The sequence below is a fragment of the Calonectris borealis genome, chromosome 2 (genome assembly GCF_964195595.1).
Source record: "Calonectris borealis chromosome 2, bCalBor7.hap1.2, whole genome shotgun sequence".
Classification (NCBI taxonomy): domain Eukaryota; kingdom Metazoa; phylum Chordata; class Aves; order Procellariiformes; family Procellariidae; genus Calonectris; species Calonectris borealis.
Window position 1 is genome coordinate 26209309 of NC_134313.1, and position 26315 is coordinate 26235623.

Consider the following 26315-nt stretch of genomic DNA (forward strand, 5'->3'; position numbering starts at 1 on the left):
GTGAGTCACAGGGAGAGAAGAGAAAAATGCTTACCTATAAATAGAAAAAGAAGCAATGGATCTAATGAGGGATGCCACTGCTCCAACTTTAGCAGCTTCCACTGCTCCCTGTGATCTGTATCGCACAGTTTTGCCATAATTGATGAAAGGTTCGTTGTAGACAACAATCTTCCCCTTGGCCTCCTGAGCTCTTTTGTGCAGTTCATCAAAAGAGGCTACCACTATGACTTCCGCCGTAATTCCTGAAAGAAAGTATTACAGTGGCTGTAACACTGCTTTCCTACAACTCTCCTACAGCCAGTTTTAACAGACAGAAAAGCACAGACAGTGCAGAACACAAGAAATCAGATTTAACTTCTTACTGGAAAAGGAAGACTATGTGAAAAGCTTCATCATGGATTGGTACAAAACAGCTGTAATATCACCCTGAACCAAGTACACACAGTTCTGTAAACTACGCTATCAGGTTGGTATTAAAACATAATTTGAAGGGCAAGAACGATACACGGGGGGAATTCTGTTCTCTGCATGTGCTTTAATGCCTCACTGCAGTCATTTATAGTACAAAAACATTTGCAAAAGCTGCCTATGGAATTAATAAAAAAAGATAGTAATCTTTTAATGGAATTGTTTTGATACGCTGCTAAACAACTTAACGTAAGACAACTGAAGTACATATTTTTAGTCTGAAACACTTACAAAAATTATTTAATCTATAAACTAAATTAAATTAAAGCTCTGCAGTTTCAACAAAATTTGCAGTATGCTTATAAATAAGTCTTCATATTTAATTCAGGAGAATACCACAGTTCTACTGGATGTCCTTCTGGGAGTTTTCCCAGGAACCTATCTTTCCCAGTTATGATACAGAGAACACAGTCCATCCCAATCCATCCCACTCCTACCAGTTTGATGCCAGTGCCAGCAATAGATGCCCAGAGCCCGAAGAAGGATCACAGGTCAGCAGGAGAGCACCTGAGGAGCAGCACAAAGGAACCCCAGCCAGTAAGACAGCTTCACCGGGGGCCCAACTTAAATGCCTCTATGCAAACACACGTAGCATGGGGCATAAACAACAGGAGTTAGAGACATGCACACGCCTGCAGGGATACAATCTTATTGGCATCACGGAGACGTGGTGGGATGGCTCCTATGACTGGAGTGTCGGGATGGAGGGATACAGGCTCTTTAGGAAGGACAGGCAGGGGAGACAAGGAGGGGGTGTCGCTCTCTCTGTCAATGTGTCATGGTTTAACCTGGCAGGCAGCCAAATACCACGCAGCCGCTCGTTTACTCCCCCCGCCCCCCCCAGTGGGACGGGGAGAGAATCGGAAGGGTAAGAGTGACAAAAACTCGTGGGTTGAGATAAAGACAGTTTAATAGAACAGAAAAGGGAAAATAATAATAATAATAATGATAGAATATACAAAATGAGTGATGCACAATGCAATTGCTTACCACCTGCGCTGACCGAAAACCAAGTAGCGATCGCTACTTCCTGGATCACGCCCACCATTCATATAGTGAGTATGACGTCACATGGTATGGAATACCTCGTTGGCCGGCTGGGCCAGCTGTCCTGGCTGTGGTCCCTCCTCCCAGTCTATCTTGGTAGCAGAGGATAGTTGTCCTTGACAAGGTACTTAGCAACAACTGAAAACATCAGTGTGTTACCAACATTCTTCTCATACTAAATCCAAAACACAGCACTAGGAGGAAATTTAACTCTATCCCAGCCGAAACCAGGACACAACGACCGGTTGGAGTGCATGGAGCTCTGCCTGGGGACAGATGAGGAGCCGACTGAGAGCTTATGGGTCAGGATTAAAGGGAGGGCAGGGACAGGTGACATTATGGTGGGGGTCTGCCATAGGTCACTTGACCAGGAAGACCCGAGCAGATGAGGCCCTCTATAGACAGATAGGAGCAGCCTCACATTCACAAGCCCTGGTCCTCACAGGGGACTTCAACCACCCTGATATCTGTTGGAGGGACAACACAGCAGGGCATAAGCAATCTGGGAGGTTCCTGGAATGCGTCGATGATAACTTCCTTCTCCAACTGGTAGAGGAGCCAACGAGGAGAGGTGTTATGCTGGACCTTGTTCTCACCAACAAGGAGGGGCTGGTGGGGAATGTGAAGCTCAAGGGCAGCCTTGGCTGTAGTGACCATGAAATGGTGGAGTTCAAGATCTTTAGGGCACCGAGGAGGGCGCACAGCAAGCTCACTACCCTGGACTTCAGGAGAGCAGACTTTGGCCTCTTCAGGGACCTGTTTGGCAGAGCACCATGGGATAAAGCTCTGGAGGGAAGAGGGACCCAGGAAAGCTGGTTAATATTCAAGGATCACTGCCTCCAAGCTCAGGAGCAATGCATCCCAACAAAGAGAAAATAGGGCAAAAATGCCATGAAGCCTGTATGGATGAACAAGGAGCTCCTGGACACACTCAAACACAAAAAGGAAGCCTTCAGAGGGTGGAAGCAAGGACAGGTAGCCTGGGAGGAACACAGAGAAATTGTCTGAGCAGCCAGGGATCAGGTTAGGAAAGCTAAAGCCCTGATAGAATTAAATCTGGCCAGGGACGTCAAGGGCAACAAGAAAAGATTCTATAGGTACATCAGGGATAAAAGGAAGACTAAAGAAAATGTGGGCTCTCTCCAGAACGAAACGGGAGACCTGGTTACCCGGGATATGGAGAAGGCGGAGGTACTCAATGATTTTTTTGCCTCGGTCTTCACCAGCAAGTGCTGGAGCCTCACTGCCCAAGCTGCAGAAGGCAAAGGCAGGGACTGGGAGAATGAAGAGCTGCCCACTGTAGGAGAAGATCAGGTTTGAGACCTGAAGGTGCATAAGTCCATGGGACCTGATGAGATCCATCCTCGGGTCCTGAAGGAACTGGTGGATGAAGTTGCCAAGCCACTATCGATCTTATTTGAGAAGTCCTGGCAGTCCAGTGAAGTTCCCACGGACTGGAAAAGGGAAAACATAACCCCCATTTTCAAAAAGGGAAAAAAAGGAAGACCCGGGGAACTACAGGCCAGTCATTCTCACCTCTGTGCCTGGGAAGATCATGGAACAGGTCCTCCTAGAAGCTATGTTAAGGCACATGGAGGAGAAGGAGGTGATTCAAGACAGCCAGCATGGCTTCACCAAGGGCAAGTCCTGCCTGACCAACCTAATGGCCTTCTATGATGGAGTGACTACGTCAGTGGACAAGAGAAGAGTTACAGATGTCATCTATCTGGACCTCTGTAAGGCCTTTGACACGGTCCCCCACAACATCCTTCTCTCTAAACTGGAGAGGTATGGATTTGATGGGTGGGCTGTCCAGTGGGTGAAGAATTGGTTGGACGGTCACATCCAGAGGGTAGTGGTCAATGGCTCAATGTCCAGATGGAGATCGGTGATGAGTGGTGTCCCTCAGGGGTCTGTATTGGGACCGATACTGTTTAATATCTTCATCAATGACATAGACAGTGGAATCAAAGGCACCCTCAGCAAGTTTGCAGATGACACCAAGTTGAGTGGTGTGGTTGACATGCCTGAGGGACAGGATGCCATCCAGAGGGACCTGGACCAGCTCGAGAAGTGGACAACCTCATGAGGTTCAACAAGGCCAAGTACAAGGTCCTGCACCTGGGTCGGGGCAACCCCCAGTATCAATACAGGCTGGGGGATGAAGGGATTGAGAGCAGCCCTGCCAAGAAGGACTTGGGGTACTGGTGGACGAAAAACTGGACATGAGCCAGCAATGTGCGCTCGCAGCCCAGAAGGCCAACTGAATCCTGGGCTGTATCAAAAGAAGCTGGCCAGCAGGTCGAGAGAGGTGATTCTGCCCCTCTGCTCTGCGCTGGTGAGACCCCACCTGGAGTACTGCCTCCAGCTCTGGAGTCCTCAGCATAAGATAGACATGGACCTGTTGGAGCCGGTCCTGAGAGGAGGGCCACAAAAATCATCAGGGAATGGAACACCTCTCCTATGAAGAAAGGCTGAGAGAGTTGGGGTTATTCAGCCTGGAGAAGAGAAGGCTTCGGGGAGACCTTATTGTGGTCTTTCAGTACTTAAAGGGGGCTTATAAGAAAGATGGCGGCAAACTTTTTAGCAGGGCCTGTTGCGACAGGACAAAGGGGAATGGTTTTAAACTAAAAGAGGGTAGATTTAGACTAGATATAAGGAAGACATTTTTCACAATGAAGGTGGTGAAACACTGGAACAGGTTGCCCAGAGAGGTGGTAGATGCCCCATGGAAACATTCAAGGTCAGGTTGGAGGGGGCTCTGAGCAACCTGATCTAGTTGAAGATGTCCCTGCTCATTGCAGGGAGAGTTGGACTAGATGACCTTTAAAGCTCCCTTCCAACCCAAACTATTGTATGAACACAAGCAGGTACTTCTGCAGAATTATTCACACATGGTAAATTAGATACCACCCAGCTCTTCATTTTTAGTAGTTGGAATAGCTTTAAATGGTTGTATTATCTTGCTTGAAAAAACAAAGGATTTTATAGATAAGTATTTTTTCCCAAAGCCAGAGAATCCTTCTAACTTTATAGAACATTAATTGAGGAATTATATTTCACAGCATTTAAGAAATAATTCATTAAAATGACCACTATGCTTAAAATCCAATTTTGTTGATCGGTTACAGAGATAAGTAGAAACTGCTTAACAACATGGGCTCATACTTCTCTTCTAAATATAGAAGTAGTAATGGATGCCTGAAATATAAGTGTTGTATATTTCACCTAAAAGCCACAAAATACATCAGTGAAAACTAAAACTAATAACAAATATCTAGCAAGAATTTGTTGAAGAAGTCAACCTATCATGTTTTTAAGAAGAAAATGTTTCTCCTTCAAAGTCCTCCTCTTTTTTTTTTTTTTTTTTTTTGTAGTATAAGAATTATTTGGAGAAGATTTCAAAGGCTTGTATTTGAGACTGTAATACACGAGAAGAACTGATAGAAAAATAGGAAGATGATCTCTCCCAGCACCAGTGTATCCAGGCTCACAGCTTCTTTAAGATCAAACTATAGTATACTTCAAAACCTTAAAGAAACTGTTTCACACAAAAAGTTTGGTTTCCTAAGAGTGCACCACTAAGAGGGCAAGAGACATCTACTGCTACAGCAAAAGCCCGTGAGTTTTAGCTACAGAACTAACCTAGTGTGAGAGGTGTAAAAATTTTAACTGAGTAACTATTCAGATTCTTAGCTTTACAGAAAGAGGCACAGAGAGCCAAACCAGAGAATCACCTTCAAATTTTACTAGTTGTTGTTGGCAGGTAGGTGAGCATGCTAACAGACTCCAGCTGCTTCTAATGAACTGCAGGTTCAGCTGCCTACCTAAGAAGCATCCCAGTGACAGGATCATTCTGGGTATGGAACCATGCCACTGAAAATAAAGCCAGGTATCTGTAAAATTTCATTTTCCACAAGAAAAGTCATGGTCTCAGCAGGTTGATACTGCAATCCATATTTCCTATTAGCTCTCCCCAATGCTCCACTTGGATCACGCAGCAGGCACTGGAAGGGCACATGTTGTATTAGTGCCTGTTTGTCAAGGAAAGCGAGGAGTGTAGCCCTTCATGATATTACTTTACTGCATTAATGAACAAACACCACCTCTGGATGATTTTTAAAGAATGCTACAGACAGCTAGCATCTATAATCCCTAAGAAATATCAGGGAGAAATACATTTATGGCCCTCCCTAGATGACAGGCATCAGGAGTTTGAACAGTGAGCTTTGTGGAAATTAAAGCTAAGGAAAATAACGCAGAGCTGCAAACTCCAGGCCAGTGTCTCTACTTTTTAATGTTCCTAAAGAAGCTAAATAAAGCCATCTTTTGACAAAACAAAACAAAGGCTCTCTGCGAGTTTAATTTAATGGCAGCACAGTATACATAAAGCATTAATCATAGTGCTTTCTGTAACAAAATAAAACTTCATTCGTATGTAACTTCTGACTAATTGAACGTCTCATTTGCATTTTAGTCCCATTTCAGTCTCATCAATTGAGGTGACAAAAGCAATGGTTATCTTAAGCAAATATGTGGACACATATACACAAACCACCCTAAGACCTCCTGTGCAAAGGGAGATATGAAACAAAAACTCCAACAATTTATCAGTTTAAGGGGAATGAGTTACTCCTTTTCAAAATGGGAAATGCCTTACCTTACTGAGCCTTTAAGCAAATTAACCAACCTCTACCCCTAGCATCTCCTACCAATTCAGTGCCTCATGGCTTTGCTTCCCATGTCAAAAACTGTTCTCTCTCTTTCTTACTCTTACCATTATCTGATCCAGAGCTTGGCTGTGCATCTGAACAGAAGTCTTCAGAAAACCCATGTAAGGAGGGAGCCGGATTGCCTGCTTACAAGCAAGACAAATATTACAACCCACGCAGTCCAAGAGATGAATACGAAGCATTTGGGGAATTAGCTAAGTAAAGGTCATGAAGTGTAGAAGACAGAATTACGAACATGATAAACGTGGCTGACTATATGAAGCTGAAGACTGTTTATTTGTTCTCACCATGTGAAACATTATACATATTGTTGCATTGGGCCAGTGAGCAAAAGAATCTATGTAGTACTATGGGTTTCCTCTCATGTCTCATATTAAACAGTAAATTGTACTCCGTAATTTCTGAGAATTAAGGTACAGGAAGGGTATTAATGGTGGGAACAAGCAGGCAATTTTCAATTACCAACAAAAATATATATTACAAAGTCCTCTGTACACAGAAATGTACATTTCTACCTAAACACTTGGATATGCCACAACTTTGATGATCACACTGCCAGCTGAAATAAATGGCACAGTATGGCAAAGTCTAAAATCTGTCACAGGCAGGATGAAGGCAAGACTGATTACAGTTACTCTGTCCAATTTTTTTTATATATATATGTGTGTGTGTATATGTGTGTGTGTGTGTATATATATATATATTTTATATATATATAAAAAAGAACCTGTAAATCAGCTGTCTGCAACATTGCCATACATCAGAAGTCTGATTCCTGGCATGAACAATTCAGTCTGGAGAGTCACCTCCTAGCACCTGCTTACCTGCCAGCAATCATGCCAGAAGTAGATTAGTTCAAAGGGAATTCCCCACGATATAACTCATTCTCCCCAAGATTAAATGCAGCGAACATTTAAGCCATTTTAGTATCTGGAGCTATGCATCTGTCTGTGTTAGTAACAGGTTTCAGAGAAGAGTAAGAAAAAAAAAGGAAAATCCACCTTACTGTCAGATTTTAAAACCTGATGAATCTCTATCAAAACATCAAGAAAACTTCTCACAGAATATTGTTGCTGTTCTTGGTCACACCAGGGCAAGACATGGCAAGATTTACCATATTGAATATCAGGGATTCCTGAGATTGGGGAACCCAGTCTCTCTTGGGTTTTATTTATTACTATCCTAGAAACATTCAGCTCATAAACACACAGAAATTCAACCTAGTTAGTTACAATCAAATGCTATACTAAAAGAAGAATTTAGCAAAGCCAGAAAAAAATATCATTTACATACTCTTTAATCTTACTGGATACTAATTTCCTGATTACTCAGCTATGGCCTTACTCTCTTCTTTTTTTTCCCCAGTCTCATTTTTGTCATCCAGTTAACAACATCACTCCCTTGGAGATCTAGTTACAAAACCAAATGCAGCCATCATTAATTTGACAATAATTTTTTTCAATAACAGCAAGCGAACAAATCACCAGCACAGTACCTTCCAAACTTCATTTACTTCACACTGTGTTAACATAAGAATTATGATTTCTCTTACAAATCACACTATAGAACAGTGATGCTGCTGATCCACATGCACTGAAGCTGCCGCTGTCAAATACATAATCTGATGGGCAAGGCAATTTTTGCTTAAAACAATTAAAATACAGTATTTTTAGGTCTAGACACAACAAAGCTGGGAACTACATCAACTAAGTCTCCACTAAACTTCCCTGTGTGTGTTATATATTTAATATTTTTGCATCCTAAGCATAGAATACTGTCTGAAATATCAACACAAAATGTCAACACCACATCTAACTGTTCTGGTGGAGATTTTGAAATTGGGAAGAACGTATCTGAAACACGTCCTGGCCTCTGTAGTCACGATAGCAAGAGAGAGACAGAGTGCTATCTCTCCATTCATCAGAACCAGGCATCAGGACACCAGGACCAGGAAATCAAGACACTTCTTCATGGTAGGAAGACGACAAAGAAAGAGTAGGAGCAGCAACACACCACAAGAGCAGTGCATGAAGCCTACCTGGTAATTGCAGCCCTGCCTTGCAGACCAGCGACATCATGTTGAATCCCTCATTTCTTGTCTACTGGATGGCTGCCACTTCTCAGATTTCTCCATTTCCACCTCAGCTCTCCCACAAAGCTAATTGAGCTGGGAAGCTACCGCATCAAGGTATTCCATGCCAACCCTAAGCACGTGCAGGTTTTAGCCCCAAGCTTTTCTGACCTTAGCCTCACTAATCCAGTCGTCCTTCAGACTTGACCATCTCCCCAGGACAAAAGTACCATGCCTCTACTTCTTTCAGAAATGGCCCACATGCACCGTCTTGTGCCTATTTGCAAGGTAGCTTCTTTCACAGAGTTACAGAATTTTTTTTTCCACGGGTCACAGGAAAGAGCTGCACATACGAAGTTATAATGTAGCAGCTGGGATGTGCAATTCTCCTGTAAAAATGGCAGTCTTGGACCCTGGATGCCACATCACCCTGCAAAGAACCAGAGCACGTGCCAGGATCAATACTCCTGGATGAGAATGTAAGAAGGTGGAGCAAGCAGCAGGAAAAAAGTAGATATCTATGTCTGGAGATAGGGAAGAAAGGTAGTTGTTGAGACAGGTCAAAGAAAAGAAGGTTTGGTGGAGTAGAGGGAAAAGGGAAATATATTCTTGAAAGCTAAGTATGATTAGGGACCTGGCATTGTATCTTATTTAAGTTCAGCATCCTTTAAAATCAGCCCAGAAAACATTTTTCCCCTCAACTTCTATCCTACCTCTTTTAAAAACATGTTGCTTTTCAGCTCTCTCCAGGAATTACTTCAGCCTTCCCCCATCGCCCCACATAATTCAACAAGATTTTCAGAAAAACAAGCCCAAATTCTGGGTCCATAATGAACTCATCAAATTAAGGCTTGGTGTCAGGCTGAAGCAAATGGAAGATTCATATCATCACTTTTTTTTTTCCTCCCTCAAAAACTATTAGCATGTACTGAAAATTTAAAATACTTTTAATACGTAGAAACACATTTGCTCTATCAACACATATCAGTATGTATTGATATAAGAATTATAATATGAAGAAAAGATTAAATATGTTAGGGGAACTGTGAAACGAAGAAGAGGGCTTTTATCAGGAAGAAAGATTTTGTAAAATCTGAATATACTTCTGGAAAATGTGACCTCACCTACCCTGTGGAACAGCAAAGAGAATTACTTCATGAAACTAAAATTGCATAGGAGAGCTATCCAAAAGGATATGAGGCTATTCAGCTCTGATGCATAGCACAGAGACTAAACGTATTACTCCGTTCTTTAAGAAGAACACAGAGAAAAATAAACACTATATAATAGTTACATTTTTGACAAATATGACTTACAATTTCCAGCAAGTACTGGATCTCACTAGAACGTTTTGGTTTCAAAAACATGTAGCTTACTGTGCAGCAGTAAATCCTAGCAACAAGGGGGTTGGACTCGACCCCGCGCATGAAGCCTCAGATGCCAAAAGAGCAGGGCAACAGGTCTGGTTCTCCCAGAAGCAGCCCTGCACGGGACACAGGCTTGCTCTGCAATGTCTGGGGAGAAACAGGCACCTAAGAACGGGATCCAGAAGAGCCAGTTTCAGAGCCCACAGGTGCCCAAGGCAGGAAGTACCGAGGGCAACCATTCCCTCCTTAGCGAGTCAAGATGCCAGTCACTGCAGGCTGTCCCCTGGGAGGGAAGGTGGCAATGTCACCCAGCTGTGCATGCATCCCCCACACATGCAGGGAATCATGTTCAAATCCTGCCTTCGTTTGCGTGAGGGAGGAGCTTCAGCCTGGGCTTATCATCCTTAAGGTAATCACCCTCCACTCAGCGACACTGAAAAGGGCCAAGACCTGAAAATTCAATTTTTTGCCATTGCAAATCCATAGAGTTCACTTGAACATTCATTAAAGCAGCGACTGGAACCTATGTCCTTCCCAAACAGCACGTCCACCTCAAAGCTGCACAGCTACTCCTACTCTCTAAATCTTTGAAATGCCATTGAACTAACTTTTGGCCCAGACACCAGGCCACTGAACACCACAGTGTCTGCGGTCCTTCGTGGATGTCATCTTTTACATTTCAAGAAAAACAGTAGCATAATTACCATACCGCAAGCAGCACTGCTCTAAGTAATAATAAACAATCCAGGCACCCAATACTGCGGCTTATGGTCTCAAGACGTGAATCAATAGCTCCTCAAGCATAGAAAAAGAGAGATCCAGTGAAGACAGAAGGAGGGCTTTGCCGTGCACTGTGCTCTCATGCCTAAGACTCTCTCCAACCCCTGTTCTCAGCACTGAACCCCTCATCAAAGGGGGTACCCCAAATCCCTCCAGAAGGATCTCCTTCTCTCCCAGTAGGTCAGTGGTCATCCAAGATGCTGGCAACTCAAGGGTAATTCCTCCAATACACATTAAAATTAACTTTTTTGTTGGCCTTTTGTTAATCTAGATGAATTCCCTAATCCACTTCACCACTGAGAAACAAAAAAGGAGGGTCAACACTGGGGAAAAATACATCAGCCAGGACTGGGACCAGACCACTTCTTTCAGCAGCATCCCTGGCTTAAAAAGACTGTGAGCCTATGGCAACAGCACATGCCTTCAACAGCTTCAAGACACGTATTATCCCCATTTTATAAATAACAGGCTGGAACTATTTTCATATCATCTAAGTGGCAAAACTCCCACCACCTTCTATAAGAGCAAGACTGGACCAAATGTTGTTGATAGTTAAACAAAAAAGCCCACGACTCGAACACAACTAGGAGAAAGTCTGCCAATACATCATCTTCATATTTATATTATTTCAGTTTCGCTGCAACAAACAGTACATAGAAACCAGAGACTGTTCCTTTTTCGAGGAGACATTTCGGGCAGGCTGCATTCTGGGGTTGGTTCTACTTGTCAGTATTTCTTTAAAATGAAAGGGCAGGGTCACCCATGAGAAAAAAAAGAAGTGCATTTTAAAACAAAAAATAAGAATTCTTTGATACTTTATGGTCAAACATCTGCTAAACTACTACTTTCCTTCAATTATAGGATTCTCAAAGCAACAATTATATCTATTTTCCTCAGAATTTGGGGGATATAATCAGTACTACCAGAAATCAACACAGTTTCTCTCTATATATATCTGTACGTTTTGCCAATGTTGAAACACTGGAAATGAGACAAGGACATTGACTAAATATGGTAAACCTCCAGTTTGGCAGCTCTCTAAACTGAGCACTTTCTAACATTCAATCCTGTTTGTTACCTAGACATCCATTTTTTTGAGGTGGTGATCATTTTCAACCTCTGCTGACTTCTGGAAATCCAGGTCACTCTGCGTTTCATGTTTCTCCTCTCCCTGTCACTAAGGCAGGCATGAAAGTTACTCCCTCCTTGTAAGGAGATCAAAGGAAGTGAAAACTTTCTCTTTGACCCAACAACTTCAAATCTTGGGACACACTGAAAGGGAAAATGTTATTTTCCTCTTCAATAAAAAAAATCTAACCTTTTCTGTGCTGCCCCCTTTTGCTGTGTATATCAGACTGAATCTGGAAACTTGGCATCCTGGCATGTTGCCCAGTCCTGAAGAAGAAAATAGGGAAATGTGGATTTATCCACAAGATCACAAGGTACCAAAAAGCCTCCTGCACATCCTCAGAACTGTTCCAACTTTGAGTGAGCCAACCAGCTCTATACCAAACTCATATCTGAGCCAAAGTGGGCAAATCCCTGCAAATCCAATAAACGGGCAAAGCTCTGTCCAGTCTCATAAGGTTTTCAACCCCATAGGCAAGGATTAGATAGAAGACCTGCAGGAAGAGACACTCCTTGTATCCTGGAGTCAATGCTGGCTCAGGCTCCACAGCTAAAATACTGCTACTATTTAGGGCTTCCTGTTCCTGCCCCAAAGGATCGCGGATTTTTTTCCATACTCTCGCATGGTGTATGCCGAAATGGAAAGTGAGCAGCCTCAGCGTGTGCTCTGGCCATTGGGTCACTCTTAGGAAACACTGGTTTGAATTTCCATGGACAGAAGGGAAAATAAACCCTGAATTTCCAACATCCAAAGCCAGGTTTCTAACCACTGTTAGGCTATTGCCATGTTAATAAAGAACCCCTCAGAGCACTAGCTCGAGCAGCTGAGCACCAGGAGGAGCTCTGAGGGCACCGGGGGCCACCAAGTCCAGCATGAAGCTCTAAGCACATCCAGAGAGAAGCAACATTTTAAGTTTCTGCCAATGCTTCCTATTTTCTTAGCTCATCGGGTCTCAAGCCTGGGGGCACATAATAGGAAGGGAGGAATACAGGACATAACTGAAAGGACAAGAAAGCAAGAAATGGTCTCCTGTACCTCCTGCTGGGACAGGGGAGTCACCTCCTCTCGTCTTAACCCCATCCCCAGACCTTAAAAGACAAGAAGTCTAGCCAGTGCTGTCCTCTGGCTCTAAGTAGGCATCAGTAGTGTCAAGGAAGGAATCTATCGGGGCTCTACAGAGCCAGTGGTTTGTAAACTGAGGGGTCTGAAACGTACCCTGATACGAACACTGTTTTAAAGCGCGCAATAACTATCAAGCAATACCAAACACCTTCAGGGATCACCTGCACAGTCCACTTTAGAGGCAGCTCTGAAAGGTGTTTCTGCCCCTGGGCAGAACCCAGGTGCCAACGGCCAGATCATGGAGCCAACATCTGAAAGCCAGTCCTCGGCCTTTAACATATCCCTCTGGCAAAGCTCGGCACAGCAGCGGTAGATATCCCTGGTTTCATCCTGTGCAGCAACAGCAGCGCAATGCCAGGAGAATCAGCATCAAGCACCTCATATTGAGTTGCATTATTTTGATTACAGGATGACTCACACTCCCACAGCTTCTTGGCTAAAACAAGACAAATCAGAACGGCCAATACTCCCTCACTAAAGGAAATTGTTTAAATATTTCCAGTGTGATTTAGGGCAGCCGCCTATCCCTTTTTCTCAGGATTAGGGCATGGTGACAATCGCTGCTTAGAGCGGAGGGAGCGGATCTGGGAATGAATTCCTCAGAAGTGATGAGGCAGTGGTTTTAACAGTCTAACCACACATTTTTTTATTCTGTGCTTGGGATGAGTGTGAGTTTTAGGACAGGCATTTTTCTGAGCAGCGCACCTTGCAGTTCTCTTGCCCGGAGAAGCTGGTGACAAGCGGCTCTCGCCAGGTGCTTCCGTCAGCCAGACGGCCGGTCCAGCGATCAGAAGAATGAGAGCCAAGAGCTCACCAGGGACCAGCTACCCCACATAACCTCCTCCAGCACGAAAACCTGTCACAGCTTGCCCAGAGCGAGATGAGACCAAAAGAAATCATAACAGCCACGAACAGTAGGATAGATTTTAAGTCAGAAGGTAAGTAATTTAATCAAAATGATTCCACCAAGTGTGAGAAACTACCCACCCTCCTGTGAGAGATCTCTTTGCCATGCAGTCTTCTAGCAACAACACATAAACCTCTTCAGAAACACAGCAGATCTCAGAGTAAAGTAAAAAGGTGATGAAGAATAATGTGGGGTTTTTTAACATTACTCAGTATAAACCAGCACTGCATAATACAATCTTATCTTCCAAGACATCACCAGCCACAGGTACTAGCCCAACCATTCAGTCATCAGTATAACAAGATCTTTATAGATGAAAAAGAAGGACACGATTAGCCCCTGTGAGCATTTTTAAACACGTACATTCAGTATCTCTCTAAATGAAAAAAGTCAAACCTAGGACTAAGACCAGTCAAGTGCAAATAACTACACAGCTAAGAAAAGGAAGCGAAAAACAGACTTCTCGGGATGTGAAGATGTTCGCCAAGATTAAATTGCAGGTTCTCTTTGCAGGTTCAGTAGCACTTGCTCAACACAAAAAATGCCATTTTAATTTTAGCTTCCTTTTTAGGAAGTTTGGAATAGGAGTGGAAAGGATACAAAATAAGTTGTAGGTTTAACCTTTGCTGTAAATATTCTCCTATCAAAGCACTAAGCCTTAGACATCTAATGGGATAAACAGATGTTATTAATGCTTTTAGTTTTGCATTTTAGGCACGTGTTTACCTCAATATGACAGAAATACCTCAGACAAAATTTACAGTAGCAGTTTCCCAAACCAAGCAAGATTTATTCCAAACATATCTTAAATTACCCAGTTTCACTTTGTTGTATTTTGAAGGGCTATATATTTTTTCTAAACAGAACAGCTTTTATACATTATTTGTTTCATTCCAAACAAAAAGCTCACTATCACAAAAATTTACAATTCTTAAAAAATTTATGAGTATCATGTTACCTTTTATTTCCTAAACTAAATTTATTTTCTCATAAAGGAATAAGAATGCTTTTGAAGCAGTCTAGGAATAAGTCTATTGTTATTTATGGAGAGTAGTTACAGAAGAAGGTTGTCATCCAGCCTTTAAATAGCAATCCTGAGAAAGCCCCACATCAACATGTACAAAAACAGAATCTTATAAATCAGTTCATTTGCAAGCAAGCTAACATTTTGGGGCTCAAAACACCTGAATTTTGCTGAGCCCAGCTAATGATTGTTCTTGTTCCCGAAGTAACGTTATCACACATGATCCGCTAAAAGGCAACACATAGTTCAATAACAGGTAAGTGCCAAAGACTTTTCCAAGGTGAGCATGAGACAGCAAGTGGAGAGAAGAGGGAGGAGGTGGGGGGAATGAAAGGACAAACAGATACCAATTGCCATGCTTAGCAAGGGGCTGGCACTTCCCAAGCTCAGCACGAGATTCTCCTCCTCTTCCTTCTGTCTTGTTTTTTGCCAGAATGAAGTGCTGAGCTTGGCAGGACAGGGCACAGCAAGAAGAGCAGAAATCACGTGTCAGCTCAACACACCATGAAGAACTTCTCTGGCCAAAATGAAAAAGAAGGGCTGGAAAACCCCAGATCACAAGAACAAGTTGCCCACCAACCTCAGTGGAGGAGCAGAATCTTTGCAAATGAGGTTCAGCAGTGTTAAACAAAAGGGTATAGATTTAACGGAGAGTTCATGAATAAACTCTAATTTTACAAGCTGGTTCAACCAAACTGAATTAAACCAAACTGCATCACATTCACAACCATGTCATATAGAAAAGTCCCAGAAAAATAGCATCTTGTCTTGCAGAACTATTATAGCCGGAAGAAAACTTCAGTTTGTCCACTGAGAGAAGAAGTTGTTAGGGGTATAATACAGTTTGGCATTAAAAAGCAAGTGATACTTAATTCCAAAAAGAAGAGTTACCTTCTGGAGGAGTTGCAACACTGCTCCCAAGTCCCAAAATAGCAATGCTGTGATTCCTTGGTTCCAGCATCATTGCAAACTCTTCTCCTCTTTCCCAGTGTGGTACCTTCACAGGCTCCAGATGCACATTTTCCAGCCCGTCTTCCTGCAGGGCACTGAACATATACTTGATGGCTACATCTAGATTTTTCGAACCACTGAGTCTAGGTCCTATGGTATCGGCAAAAACTGCTAATCTTTCATAGGATCTGTTCTGAGCTTCTCCATGAACAGCAAGATCAATAATAGCTTTAGCAATATCAGTATAGCCAGCTATCTCATTTTTAATGTCTTCAAACGTTTTCGGGTAACTGTCATCTCTTCTCAAAGATTTCCCAGCATACTGTGGTAATAAATTCATGAAAAATACTAAGAATATGTACTTCATTTTTTGTCTTTTTTCTTTTCCACAGATGGCCTGCTGAAGAGACAAAAAGAAAAAAAAAAAAGGATATTAAAAAAAATCATACAGCTATCAACAATACTTTTTGTTATTTGGATTGGCAGACAGACCAAAATGAAAAGAAATCAGTTTATCATGAAAATGCTTTGATCAGAACTGGCAGGAAAGTAAACTCAACTTGGAGACACAATTATTGAAAACAAATGAAAAAGATACTAAGACCACCGGACACAATCTTTGTTGTGGTCTTCAGAAACATCCTTGGAATGCTGCATCTCTTTAAATAATCAGATCCTTCACTGAATCAAAACCCAGGGCTACTCCCATCCAGGTGGAGCTTTGCATCTCCTTTCTGTTAGGAGCAGGATTTGCCATAAGTGCCAAATAAATGTCTTCACACAAAACATCTGGACAAAAAAAATTTCTTAAACCATTCATGAATAAAAGTGCTTCTTAATCTCTATCTTCATAATCAGGAAAGCACCTTCTACTGCACTAGAAAGATGTCAGAGCAATTTAGATTCCAATGCCCCCAGGAAGACAGTATGAATTTCTTCACTGCGTAAATCCATGACTAAGAGAGAAACACAGTTTCTTATGAACTGGTGTACCTCTTAAGGACTGACTTCAGCAGCACTGCACAGAGGTGCAGTGCCAGGGGTGCTGATCCTGTGTTGAATACCAACAGTTATCTTTGTTAACACTTTATAGTTTCCCATCTTATAATTAAAAGTTCTCATTTTTAAGATTTTACAAATTTTCCATCCCATAAAAGTGACAGTTTGTCTGTACTATTAATTGAACAAAACCTCTGGAATCAGTTGGAGTAGTTGCAAAGCTCTTTTCTAACATAGGAATTATGATTATCCAAACCCAAAATATAAAGGTCTTTATTGATATACACAAAAGGAAGCGTAATTGTTTCTTTTGGCTTTGGATTTAAATCAGGCTGCAATTTGAATGATAAAAATTAGCAATAAGAAATAAGGCCTTTAAATCAGCTGTATAGCTGCAGCTATTATGAGACTTAAAAAACCAGTGATTAGTTACAGCCAAGTGAAGTGACAATTACTAGTAGACCCAAAAGATTTTGATTCAGCATTTTTGCCATTTTCATGGACTTTCATGGAAATACCAGTATTTTTCAAAAAGAACGTAATTTGCCTTAAAAAATAGTAACATTAAAGGCAAATGTTAGCCTCTACTCTACAAAAGACGTTTTTCTTGGAAACAATTGTTCTACAAAGAGCAAAGGACTAGTTAGTTGGCTAATATGTATAAAATATGGGTAAATTTGACCTGCATAGCAGAAGTATTACTAAAAGCTTTTGCTATTAAGATTTCCACATTATCCTTCTTCCTTGTTTGTATTTATTCAGTATTTCTTCAGAGTTGAACTCTTCATTTTATAATCACTGACCTGAGGAATCATGACAATATACTCACATTGTATTTTTGGTTCATGATGTTATATGCATACAGAGCCAGCACAAAGGTAGGGGGGAGGGTATGAATGTGTGTGTGTGTGTACGTATATACACATGTATTTGCATACATTATATGCACATATGATATTCACATGCAAAATACAAAAAATCCTCCTTTATTTTCAGACAATTGCACATTACAGGAGCTTTAATTGAGCATTAATTTTCAGTCATTTTATGAAGTACGCAAATTTCACAATAACCAAATAGCTTCATAAATCATAATGCCAGAAGGGACCAGAGTATCTACCTCATCTGACCGCCACAGAACACTGATTGCAGGATATTCCTGAATTAACTCCCACCACTGGAAGCCACGCAGCAAACCAGCAGTTGAGCCAATTATTGAGAGAGTAAAGGTGAGCTTACACCGGTTTTGTGCCTCTGGGAACACATGCCACAGTTGTATTTGAAGCTTCTGCAAGCTCCATTCCGAATGATCTAAGCTAAGAAACTACCTTTCCACCTATGTTTGTTACAATGAACCACAAAGAGATGAATTCATTTTCTCAAGATACTCATTCTGGACCATTTTCCAGCATTTGCTAAAAATAAATAAATAAAAATAAGCCTTTGAAATAATGAGGTTACGGTAACAGACAATGAATTCTGATGTCACATCTAATATATATCTTGTCCCATTTCCTCTCCTGTCCTCTATTAGTTTCAGTGTATTCATATTTCCACCTAGAAATCTTTGTCTCAGTGTAGGTTGCAGGGACTACTCATTTGACTTGCCCTCATTCAAGAAACGTGTTGAGATGAACAAGAATCTGGGAAATTCAGGTATAAGTTTGGTAGTTTGTACAGTTGCTACTGTACTTCTGATTTTTTTCTCAGGTTTTCATTTACCTTAAAAGAAGCTTCACCTTAACAAGGCAGAGCATGCTAGGAGGAGCTGAATTACCACCCTCAGTAAAGAGTCTAGTTGGTACTAAGAATCTGAATGCTTACCCTTCCTATATGTTACTATACGAAAGGACTTGAAACTTTAGAGCATAACTTCTGGAAAGTCAGGAAAGTGTAGATCACACAATCACAGAACGGTTGAGGTTGGAAGGGATGTCTGGAGGTCATCTTGTCCAACCCCCTTGCTCAAACAGGGCCACCTAGAGCAGGCTGCCCGGAACCATATCCAGACAGTTTCTGAGTATCTCCAAGGAGGAAGACTCCACAACTTCTCAGGGCAACCTATTCCAGCTCGGTCACCATCACTGTAAAAAAAGTGTTTCCTGATATTCAGACAGAAACTCCTGTGTTTCAGTTTGTGCCCACTGCCTCTGGTCCTGTCACTGGGCACCACTGAAAAGAATCTGGCTCCATCCTCTTTACACCCTCCCTTCAGGTATTTATATACATTGACAAGAGCCCGCCTGAGCCCGGTTCTTCAGCTAGTTTTTCATCCAACTCGCTGTCTGCTTATCCAGCCCATACTTCATCAGCTTCTCTAAGAAGATCTCATAGGAGACTGTGAAAAACCTTACTAATGTCAAGGCAGACAGTATCTATCACTCTCCCCTCATCTACTAAGCCAGGCATTTCATCATAGAAGGTTATCAGGTTGGTCAAGCATGACCTTTCTTTGGTAAATGCATGCTGACTATCCCAGTCACCTTCTTGTCCTTCATGCACCTGGAAATGATTTCCAGGATTCGTTGTTTCGTATCTTCATGACTGAGGTGAGGCTTTCTGGCCTGTAGTTCCCTGGGTCCTCCTTCTTGCCCTTTCTGAAGATAGGGGTGACTTTTGCTCTCTTGCAGTGCTCAGGTACCTCTGCCGATTGCCATGATCTTCCAAAGACAACTGCAAATGGCCTTGCAATGACATCAGCTGGCTCCTTCAGCATTTGTGGATGCATTCCACCAGGGCCCATGGACTGGATGTCCAGTTTTCTTAAGTATTCCCCGACCTGACCCTCTTCACCAAGGGCAACTATTCCTTGCTCCAGGCTTCCCCTCTGGTCTCAAGGACATGGGATTTCTGAAGGCTTGCTGTACCAATAAAAACTGAGGTGAAGAAGGTATTCAGTTCCCCAGCCTCTTCCATGTCCTCCGTCACCAGGTCCCCTGCCCCATTCAGCAGCAGGCCCACCTTTTTCCTAGTCTTCCTTTTGCTGCTTATGCCCTTACAGAAGGCGTTCTCATTGCCCTTCACATTCCTTGACAGATTCAGCTCCAGGTGGGCTCTGGCTTTCCTAAACCCATCCCTGCATGCTCAGAAAGCATCTCTATATTCCTCCCAGGTCACCTGTCCCTGCTTCCATATTCTGTACACTTCTTTTTTACGTCTGAGTTTTGCCAGGAGCAACTTGTTTATCCATTCAGGCCTCCTGGCATCTTTGTTTGACCTCCTGCTTGTTGAAATGGACTATTCTTGAGCTTGGAGGACGTGATGCTTGAATATTAATGAGCTTTCTTGCAATCCTCTTCTCTCTTCCAGGGCCTTATCCCACAGGACTCTTATCAAGCAGAATTCTGAAGAGTCAAAGTCTTCTCTCCTGAAGTCTAGCACTGTGATCTTGATTTTTGCCCTGCTCCCTGCTCTCAGTATCCTGAACTTCACTATCTCATGGTCACTGCAGCTAATGCTGCTTTGACCTTCATACCACAACCAGCCCTTCCTTACTCGTAAGTATGAGGTCCAACAGAGCACCTCTCCTTGCTGGCTCCTCTATTACCTGTGTCAGGAAGTTATCATCAATGCTCTCCAGGAACTTCCTGGATTGCTTATACCCTGCTGTCCTGATCTTCTAGCAGATATTAGTATGGTTAAAAGTCCCCCAGGAGCATCAGGGCCTATGAATGTAAGGCTACTTCCAGCTGCCTACAGAAGGCCTCATCTACTTGTTTTTCCTGATCAGGTGACCAATAGCAGACACCCTCTACAATGTCACCCATATTGATCTGCTCTTTAATCCTTACCCATATGCTCTCAGTTGGCTCATCATCCATCTCCTGGCAGAACTCCAAGCACTCCAGCTGCTCTCTCACATAAAGGGCAACTCCACCTCCTTTTCTTCCCAGCTTATCCCTCCTGAAGAGCATGTATCTATCCATTGCAGCATTCCAGTCATGTGAGCTATCCCACTACATCTCCATGATCCCAACAAGACCATAGCCCTGCAACCGCACACAGATCTCTAACTCTTCGTATTTATTGCCCATGTCGTGTATATTAGTGTACAGGCACTTAGAAGCATCGATTCAACGGAAACAGAAGAGGCAACCCACATTTTTGTGAGAGCTGTCTGATCAGCCCCCAAGAAAGGGCATGCATTCATAAGATGCCATCTGAAACGCCAGCTGTGCAATGCAGAATTAAGACACAGAAAGAGTGAAAGGATTAAACCACATTTCTAGGATCCATATACCACCAGAAGAAAAAAGAAAAAAAACAACACCCACCTCACCCCAAAAAAAAACCAAAAACACACACAAAATTTTTGGAGTCGCCAAGCCTAGGTGATATGATAACCAGTAAAAATTGCCAGCCTTTCATAGGTCTTTATGGGTCTTTTCATAAACAGCAAGTTAAACAATAGCTTTAGCAATATAAGAATATTAAGCTATTCTCCTTAACTATTCAAACGTTCCCAAAACTTAAGATGAAGGCGGTAACAAATTCTTCACAGTGAATGTCATTTTCCCAAAAGAACAACAAAAAGTGTCTGTGATTTCATCTATGAATGACAAATCTATCATACAGATTTCCTCTCTTTCTGCAAGACAGACAGGGCAAAGGTCTTACACAACCAGAAGCAAAAGACTCTAGGGTTATCTCAGGACACTGACAGAGAACTGTAAAAAGCCCTTTATAGCCTGAGTTACTGTTTATTTGTGGTTATACTACACAGAGAATACTGGTGTATTTTTATTGCTAAGCTCTGTACTTTCCCCATGTTCCTTCCCTTTGGACCAGTTAATTACATGCTCATAGACATCCTCTGCTACACACATCAGTAATTTTCTCAGGATGACCATGCTCGTTCCCTGATTTTTGCCAAGCTCATGATCCACAAAGAAGCAAGCAAGATAATCTGATTTCTGCCATAAGACAAATTCTTGCTGAGCAGAGTAAGACAACAACTTTGTAGAGTTAGTTTCAAAAACTTAAGGTTTGGTGTTTTGTTTGTTTAAGGGTTTGCAAAATCTACCAGACAAAGCTGATACATTCAGTTGTTAAACAGAAAACACAGGGGGATTGTTTAATTGGTATTGGCAACCTCAAAGAGCCCCCAGCTACCAACATCACGCGTTTTTTTCAATGGAGAAATGAAACCACAGTTATCACATTTCCCTTAACTAAGAAATGCTTCCTTTGCTCTTCCTGGCCTCATTCAAAACCAGCAGCATCCTCATTCCAAAGGCTGCCCCAGAGGAGCTGCACTTAAGAGCCGCACGTTTTCCAGGAATTTCCCACTGAGCACTGAGAACAGACATGTTTCCACAGCTTTTGTGGATGTAACATGCTCCCACTACGCACAGTGTCTCACTATCTGCCACTGCGTTGTAATAAGAGCATAACTAAATTCAAACCCTGGACAAGGACACAAGAATGGGAATGTAATTTATTGTGCTTTCCTTGAATAGTCCAGCATAATCTGGCCAAAAGCTAGCAGCGTTCAGAAATAATTCCCTGCTAGGTAAAGTAACACCATACTCACTTGGACTGCAATACAGGAATCACTCCACTGCTAATTCAGGGAAAGAATAGCACATCTGTTGTCCCAGTCTTTGCAACATTAAGTTTATCACCCCAGTGAATCATCTGGGAAGAGAGACTACTGATTTTTGCACATCTCGCTAGCTAGACTTAGCAAATGAACATTGCAGTGCCAGCCAAATTAAAAAAAAAAAAAAAAAGGACACTCATAATTGTTCGATGCATTTAACTATTCACTGAATTTCTTCAGTAGAAGTTTAGTGCCAAACAAGATAGGAAGAACACACACGTTCAGGAAGTACAGTCCTTTCTCCCAGCCCTATTAATATATCTCATTCCATGGCTCTTTGGTACAAAATAACCATTTTCTAAACTAGAGATAAGGATTCCCCTTGCCCTTCCAGGAGGCAAGAATGCTCGTCAGAAGGTTACAGTCCCTCTATTTTATTTCTCTGACCCCATAAATCTTGCATGCATGGAAAGGACACACAATGGTCCTGTTCCAGCCTTGCCTGCAGCCTCAGGTTTAGGATATTCTCCTAAAAAGCGAACCTCTCAAGACCATGTAAAAACCTACAACTTCCTCCTTTCATTTCTCCAAAGGGAATTCTAATCACTGGCATATTAAGCAAAAAGTGGGAGTCGCCATTGCTCCTCTTCCCATTTTCAGCGGAACTGAAAGCCCTACACATACTAGACACTGCATGTTTATGCCAGACGAATTTGGTCTCTTCAGAAACTTCAGCGGGGCTCAGGGCTTAATCATGTCCAGCTTAAAGGGTTACATAGGCTCTCAGCTTTCTGAAGACTACACTTAGGAACCATGGAAAATCTGTAGTCCAAAATGAGTACAAAGCTAAAAGGCAATAATGTAAAAGGGTTCCAGTTCTTTTAGCTTTAGGTAGAGTGGATAGTGGGCATCCAGCCATGGCAGTGCCTGGATTCATATACAGAAAGAAGGACGTGGTCTGAATATAGTCCATAGAAGAGAGAGATTTTCTCCTGCAAAATCCTAGCAGAACGTTTCAAAGGGAAAGGCTGGAGCAAGGAAGACATACCCTCGGTGGAGGAAGACCGGGTTAGGGAGCACGTAAACAAACTGGACATATGTAAGCCTATGGGGCCTGATGGGTTACACCCACAAATGCTGAGAGAGCTGGCTGATGTCATCGTGAGGCCACTCTGAATTATATTTGAAAGGTCATGTCACTCCTATCTTCAAGGGAGGGCTAACCCCCATGCACCAAGACAAGCTGGGGCCACCGAGCTGGAAAGCGGCTTGGCAGAGAAAGGCCATAGCGTCCTGGTGGACAAGCTGAGCATGAGTGAGCAATGCAACCTCATGGCAAAGACCAACAGCCTGGTGGGCTGCACATTAGGAGGAGTGTTGCCAGCAGGTGGAGGGAGGTGATCCTTCCCCCTCTACTCAGCACTGGTGAGGCCACACCTGGAGTATTTGTCCATTTCTGGGCTCCCCAGTACAAGAGAAACATGGACAAGAGACAGTCCAGCAAAGGGCCATAAAGATGATTAAGGGACTGAAGTATCTATCCTACGAGGAGAGGCTGAGAGAGCTGGGACTGTTCAACCACAGAAGAAAAGACTCAGGAGGGGTTTCATCAATGGGTATAAATACCTGATGGGAGGGAACAAAGACGACAGAGCCAGGCTCTTTTCAGGGGCGCTCACCAAAAGAAAAAGAGGCAATGGGCACAAATAGAAACATATGAAATTCCATCTGAACACAACAATGCACTTGCATTGAGGGTGATCAAACACTGGAAGAGGTTGCCCAGAGAGATTGTAAAGTGTCCATATGGGGAGATATTCCAAACCTGACTGGGCACGGGCCTGGGCAACCTGCTGCAGCTGACCCTGCTTAAACAGGGGGTTTGGACTAGATGAGCTCAAAAGATGTCTTTTAACCTAAATCTGTGATTCAGAATATGAAAGGAAGCCATAAACACAAGCTGAAAGGATTTAAAAAACCAAGGGAGAAAGGTTCTAGGTATGCAGAAGAAAAAGAGAAATTAAAGGCAGGAAATAAGTGTTTCCCAGCTCCAATGAGTACTGTAAGAGCATGAAATGTACAGCACAATGCTCTGTTGGTAGTGCAGACCGTGCCATAAGAAGATGCGTTTAATACTAGCTAAGCAGCTACTTTAAGGATGTTTCCACCTATTGTCTGATCCATTTGCCTGTAGCTAACTACTAGCTTTGATGCTAAAGGAGAAGATCATTGGGATCTTCATCTTTCATGGTGCCCTTATATAAGAGACCTTTAGCACACACAATCTGTAACCAGGCTAACTGGTGTTACTACCATTAAAATCATTACAATACAAATTACTTAAATGTTACACATGGAAAAGAATGAGAGAAAGAGGATTAAAAAAAATCTCACATGAGAACACTGTCTACAGCAATCAGATAACTGAAAGAGGAGCAGAGGGAACAGAAATAGGATAAACAAAGCTAGAGCAATACTTCTTGTCCAGTGTGGCAAAGTTTTCCCAAAATCCCAGTTGAAAATACAGACAAAAGGATACAGAGAGTTCACAAGAGTCATGGTTATGGGAAATGAGGAAAGAAAACAATAAATAGAGGATATTAACCACTTAATTGCTAGAGATCTGCTAAATCTGTAGAGTACCTATCCGTTTCCTAACCATGTACCATTTGATTTTCCTCCAAGAAATGTAGGAAACCTTGAAATCACACAGTGGTTTTGATAACATTAGAATAGACTGAAAAGCCCCAGGGTAACAAACTCACATGCTGCAAAGTGATGTCTGATACATTTAATAGCATCTGAAAGAAAGTTTGTTGTGACAGCTGTGGAGTAGGATGGCTGGAAGGCTAGGTGGACTTGCAAAATGGGGAGGAGATTTCTGCCTAAAAATAAAGTCATAGAGTTCTTCCATCACTTAGAAAGATAAGGGGGGCAGGGCGGAAAGCTTTATGATCTTGAAGAGTGAAGCAGAAAAGCAGACATTCCTCAAAGACTGCTCTTCCAGAATTGTCAAGATTCCTCATCTGGGAGAACTTTTAATCAGTTAGAAAATCTTGGCTTTGGGAACACTCACAGTCAAAGTTATCATTTTACATTGCAAAGTCCTTAAAATGAGACTTTTTACATCTAAAGCTAAGGAAAGGAAGAGTACAACACAACATGGGTACAAGACTTTGAATACAATACGAAATCTTATTACTTGGATCAGAAAGTCTAAAACTCCAGAGGAAACACCAAATCATGAGCTGTTTTACCTTTACCAACTTCAGAAGAACTATCTTTATTTGCTACAACTGAAGATATGTCCTGAAATCCTTGAAAAGATTAAGTGTGACTTGTAGTGTATGACCATATATGCCCAGGTAGTGATATTGACTTACGTGGACAGAATAGGAAGTGAAATGTTTAAAGAAGGCTAAGCATTAAAACAGAGAAAGTCCAAATGTGCCCAGAGTCATTGCAGTCAGAGCACGCCATTTGGCAAAAGAAAAAGTTCATAACCTATTTGTACTCTGTATCACGGAAGTACTACAACTTAACATAGGAAGGAAGCAGTAAAAGGAATCACACTTAACTCTTTCTTCACCTGCAAGCCTCAGAATAGTAACAGGCTGCCTTGATATAATCTTATTTAGTAGATGCTGCTAAAACGGATGGCAGTCATCCTGAAGAATCGCAGCATAATCTATGTGCAGAGTACTGTATCAACGAAGCTACAGAAATGATCAGTCTGCTACTTCTTTAAGAAGCAGTGACAGCCAAGACAAAAATTAAGTAAAAAAAAAAAAAAATTACCACCATTACCACCAAACAATGCCTAGGCCACATAGCAGCTGATGTCTTAATGAGCATTCAAAATACAAACAGTTCTAAAAAGGGAGTACATTATCTTTTCAGAGGCAAAAGACAGGAATTCAGTGGGATTTTTAGATGAAAACAACTGAATAGAACAGAGATGTTCAATGAAAGAAAGGCAGTTAGGAAACAATGACAGCGAAATACACAATGTTGTTTATATTACAATGAATGCCAAAGTACATACCTAATGCCAGCTGATAGTGTTGAAAGACAACTGGGGCAGGGAGGGGTCGGGGGTGGGAAAGGTGATTTTGGACAATTAAATCAAAACATAACAGAATAGGGCTGTAATTATATTATCCGGTATTTTGATG

The 26315-nt window shown here is 42.2% G+C and overlaps 1 protein-coding gene across 1 annotated transcript in view; it reads right to left on the reverse strand.

The window, feature by feature from the left end:
• CPQ (carboxypeptidase Q) overlaps positions 1-26315 on the reverse strand; it is a 169845-nt gene that overhangs the window by 129178 nt on the left and 14352 nt on the right. The window contains exons 2-3 of the mRNA XM_075144589.1: positions 15540-15999; positions 35-242 (exon numbers count right to left, since the gene is read on the reverse strand). Of these exons, the coding sequence (XP_075000690.1) occupies positions 35-242; positions 15540-15966 (635 nt within the window). The 5' untranslated portion in view covers positions 15967-15999. The remainder of the gene's footprint in view (positions 1-34; positions 243-15539; positions 16000-26315) is intronic.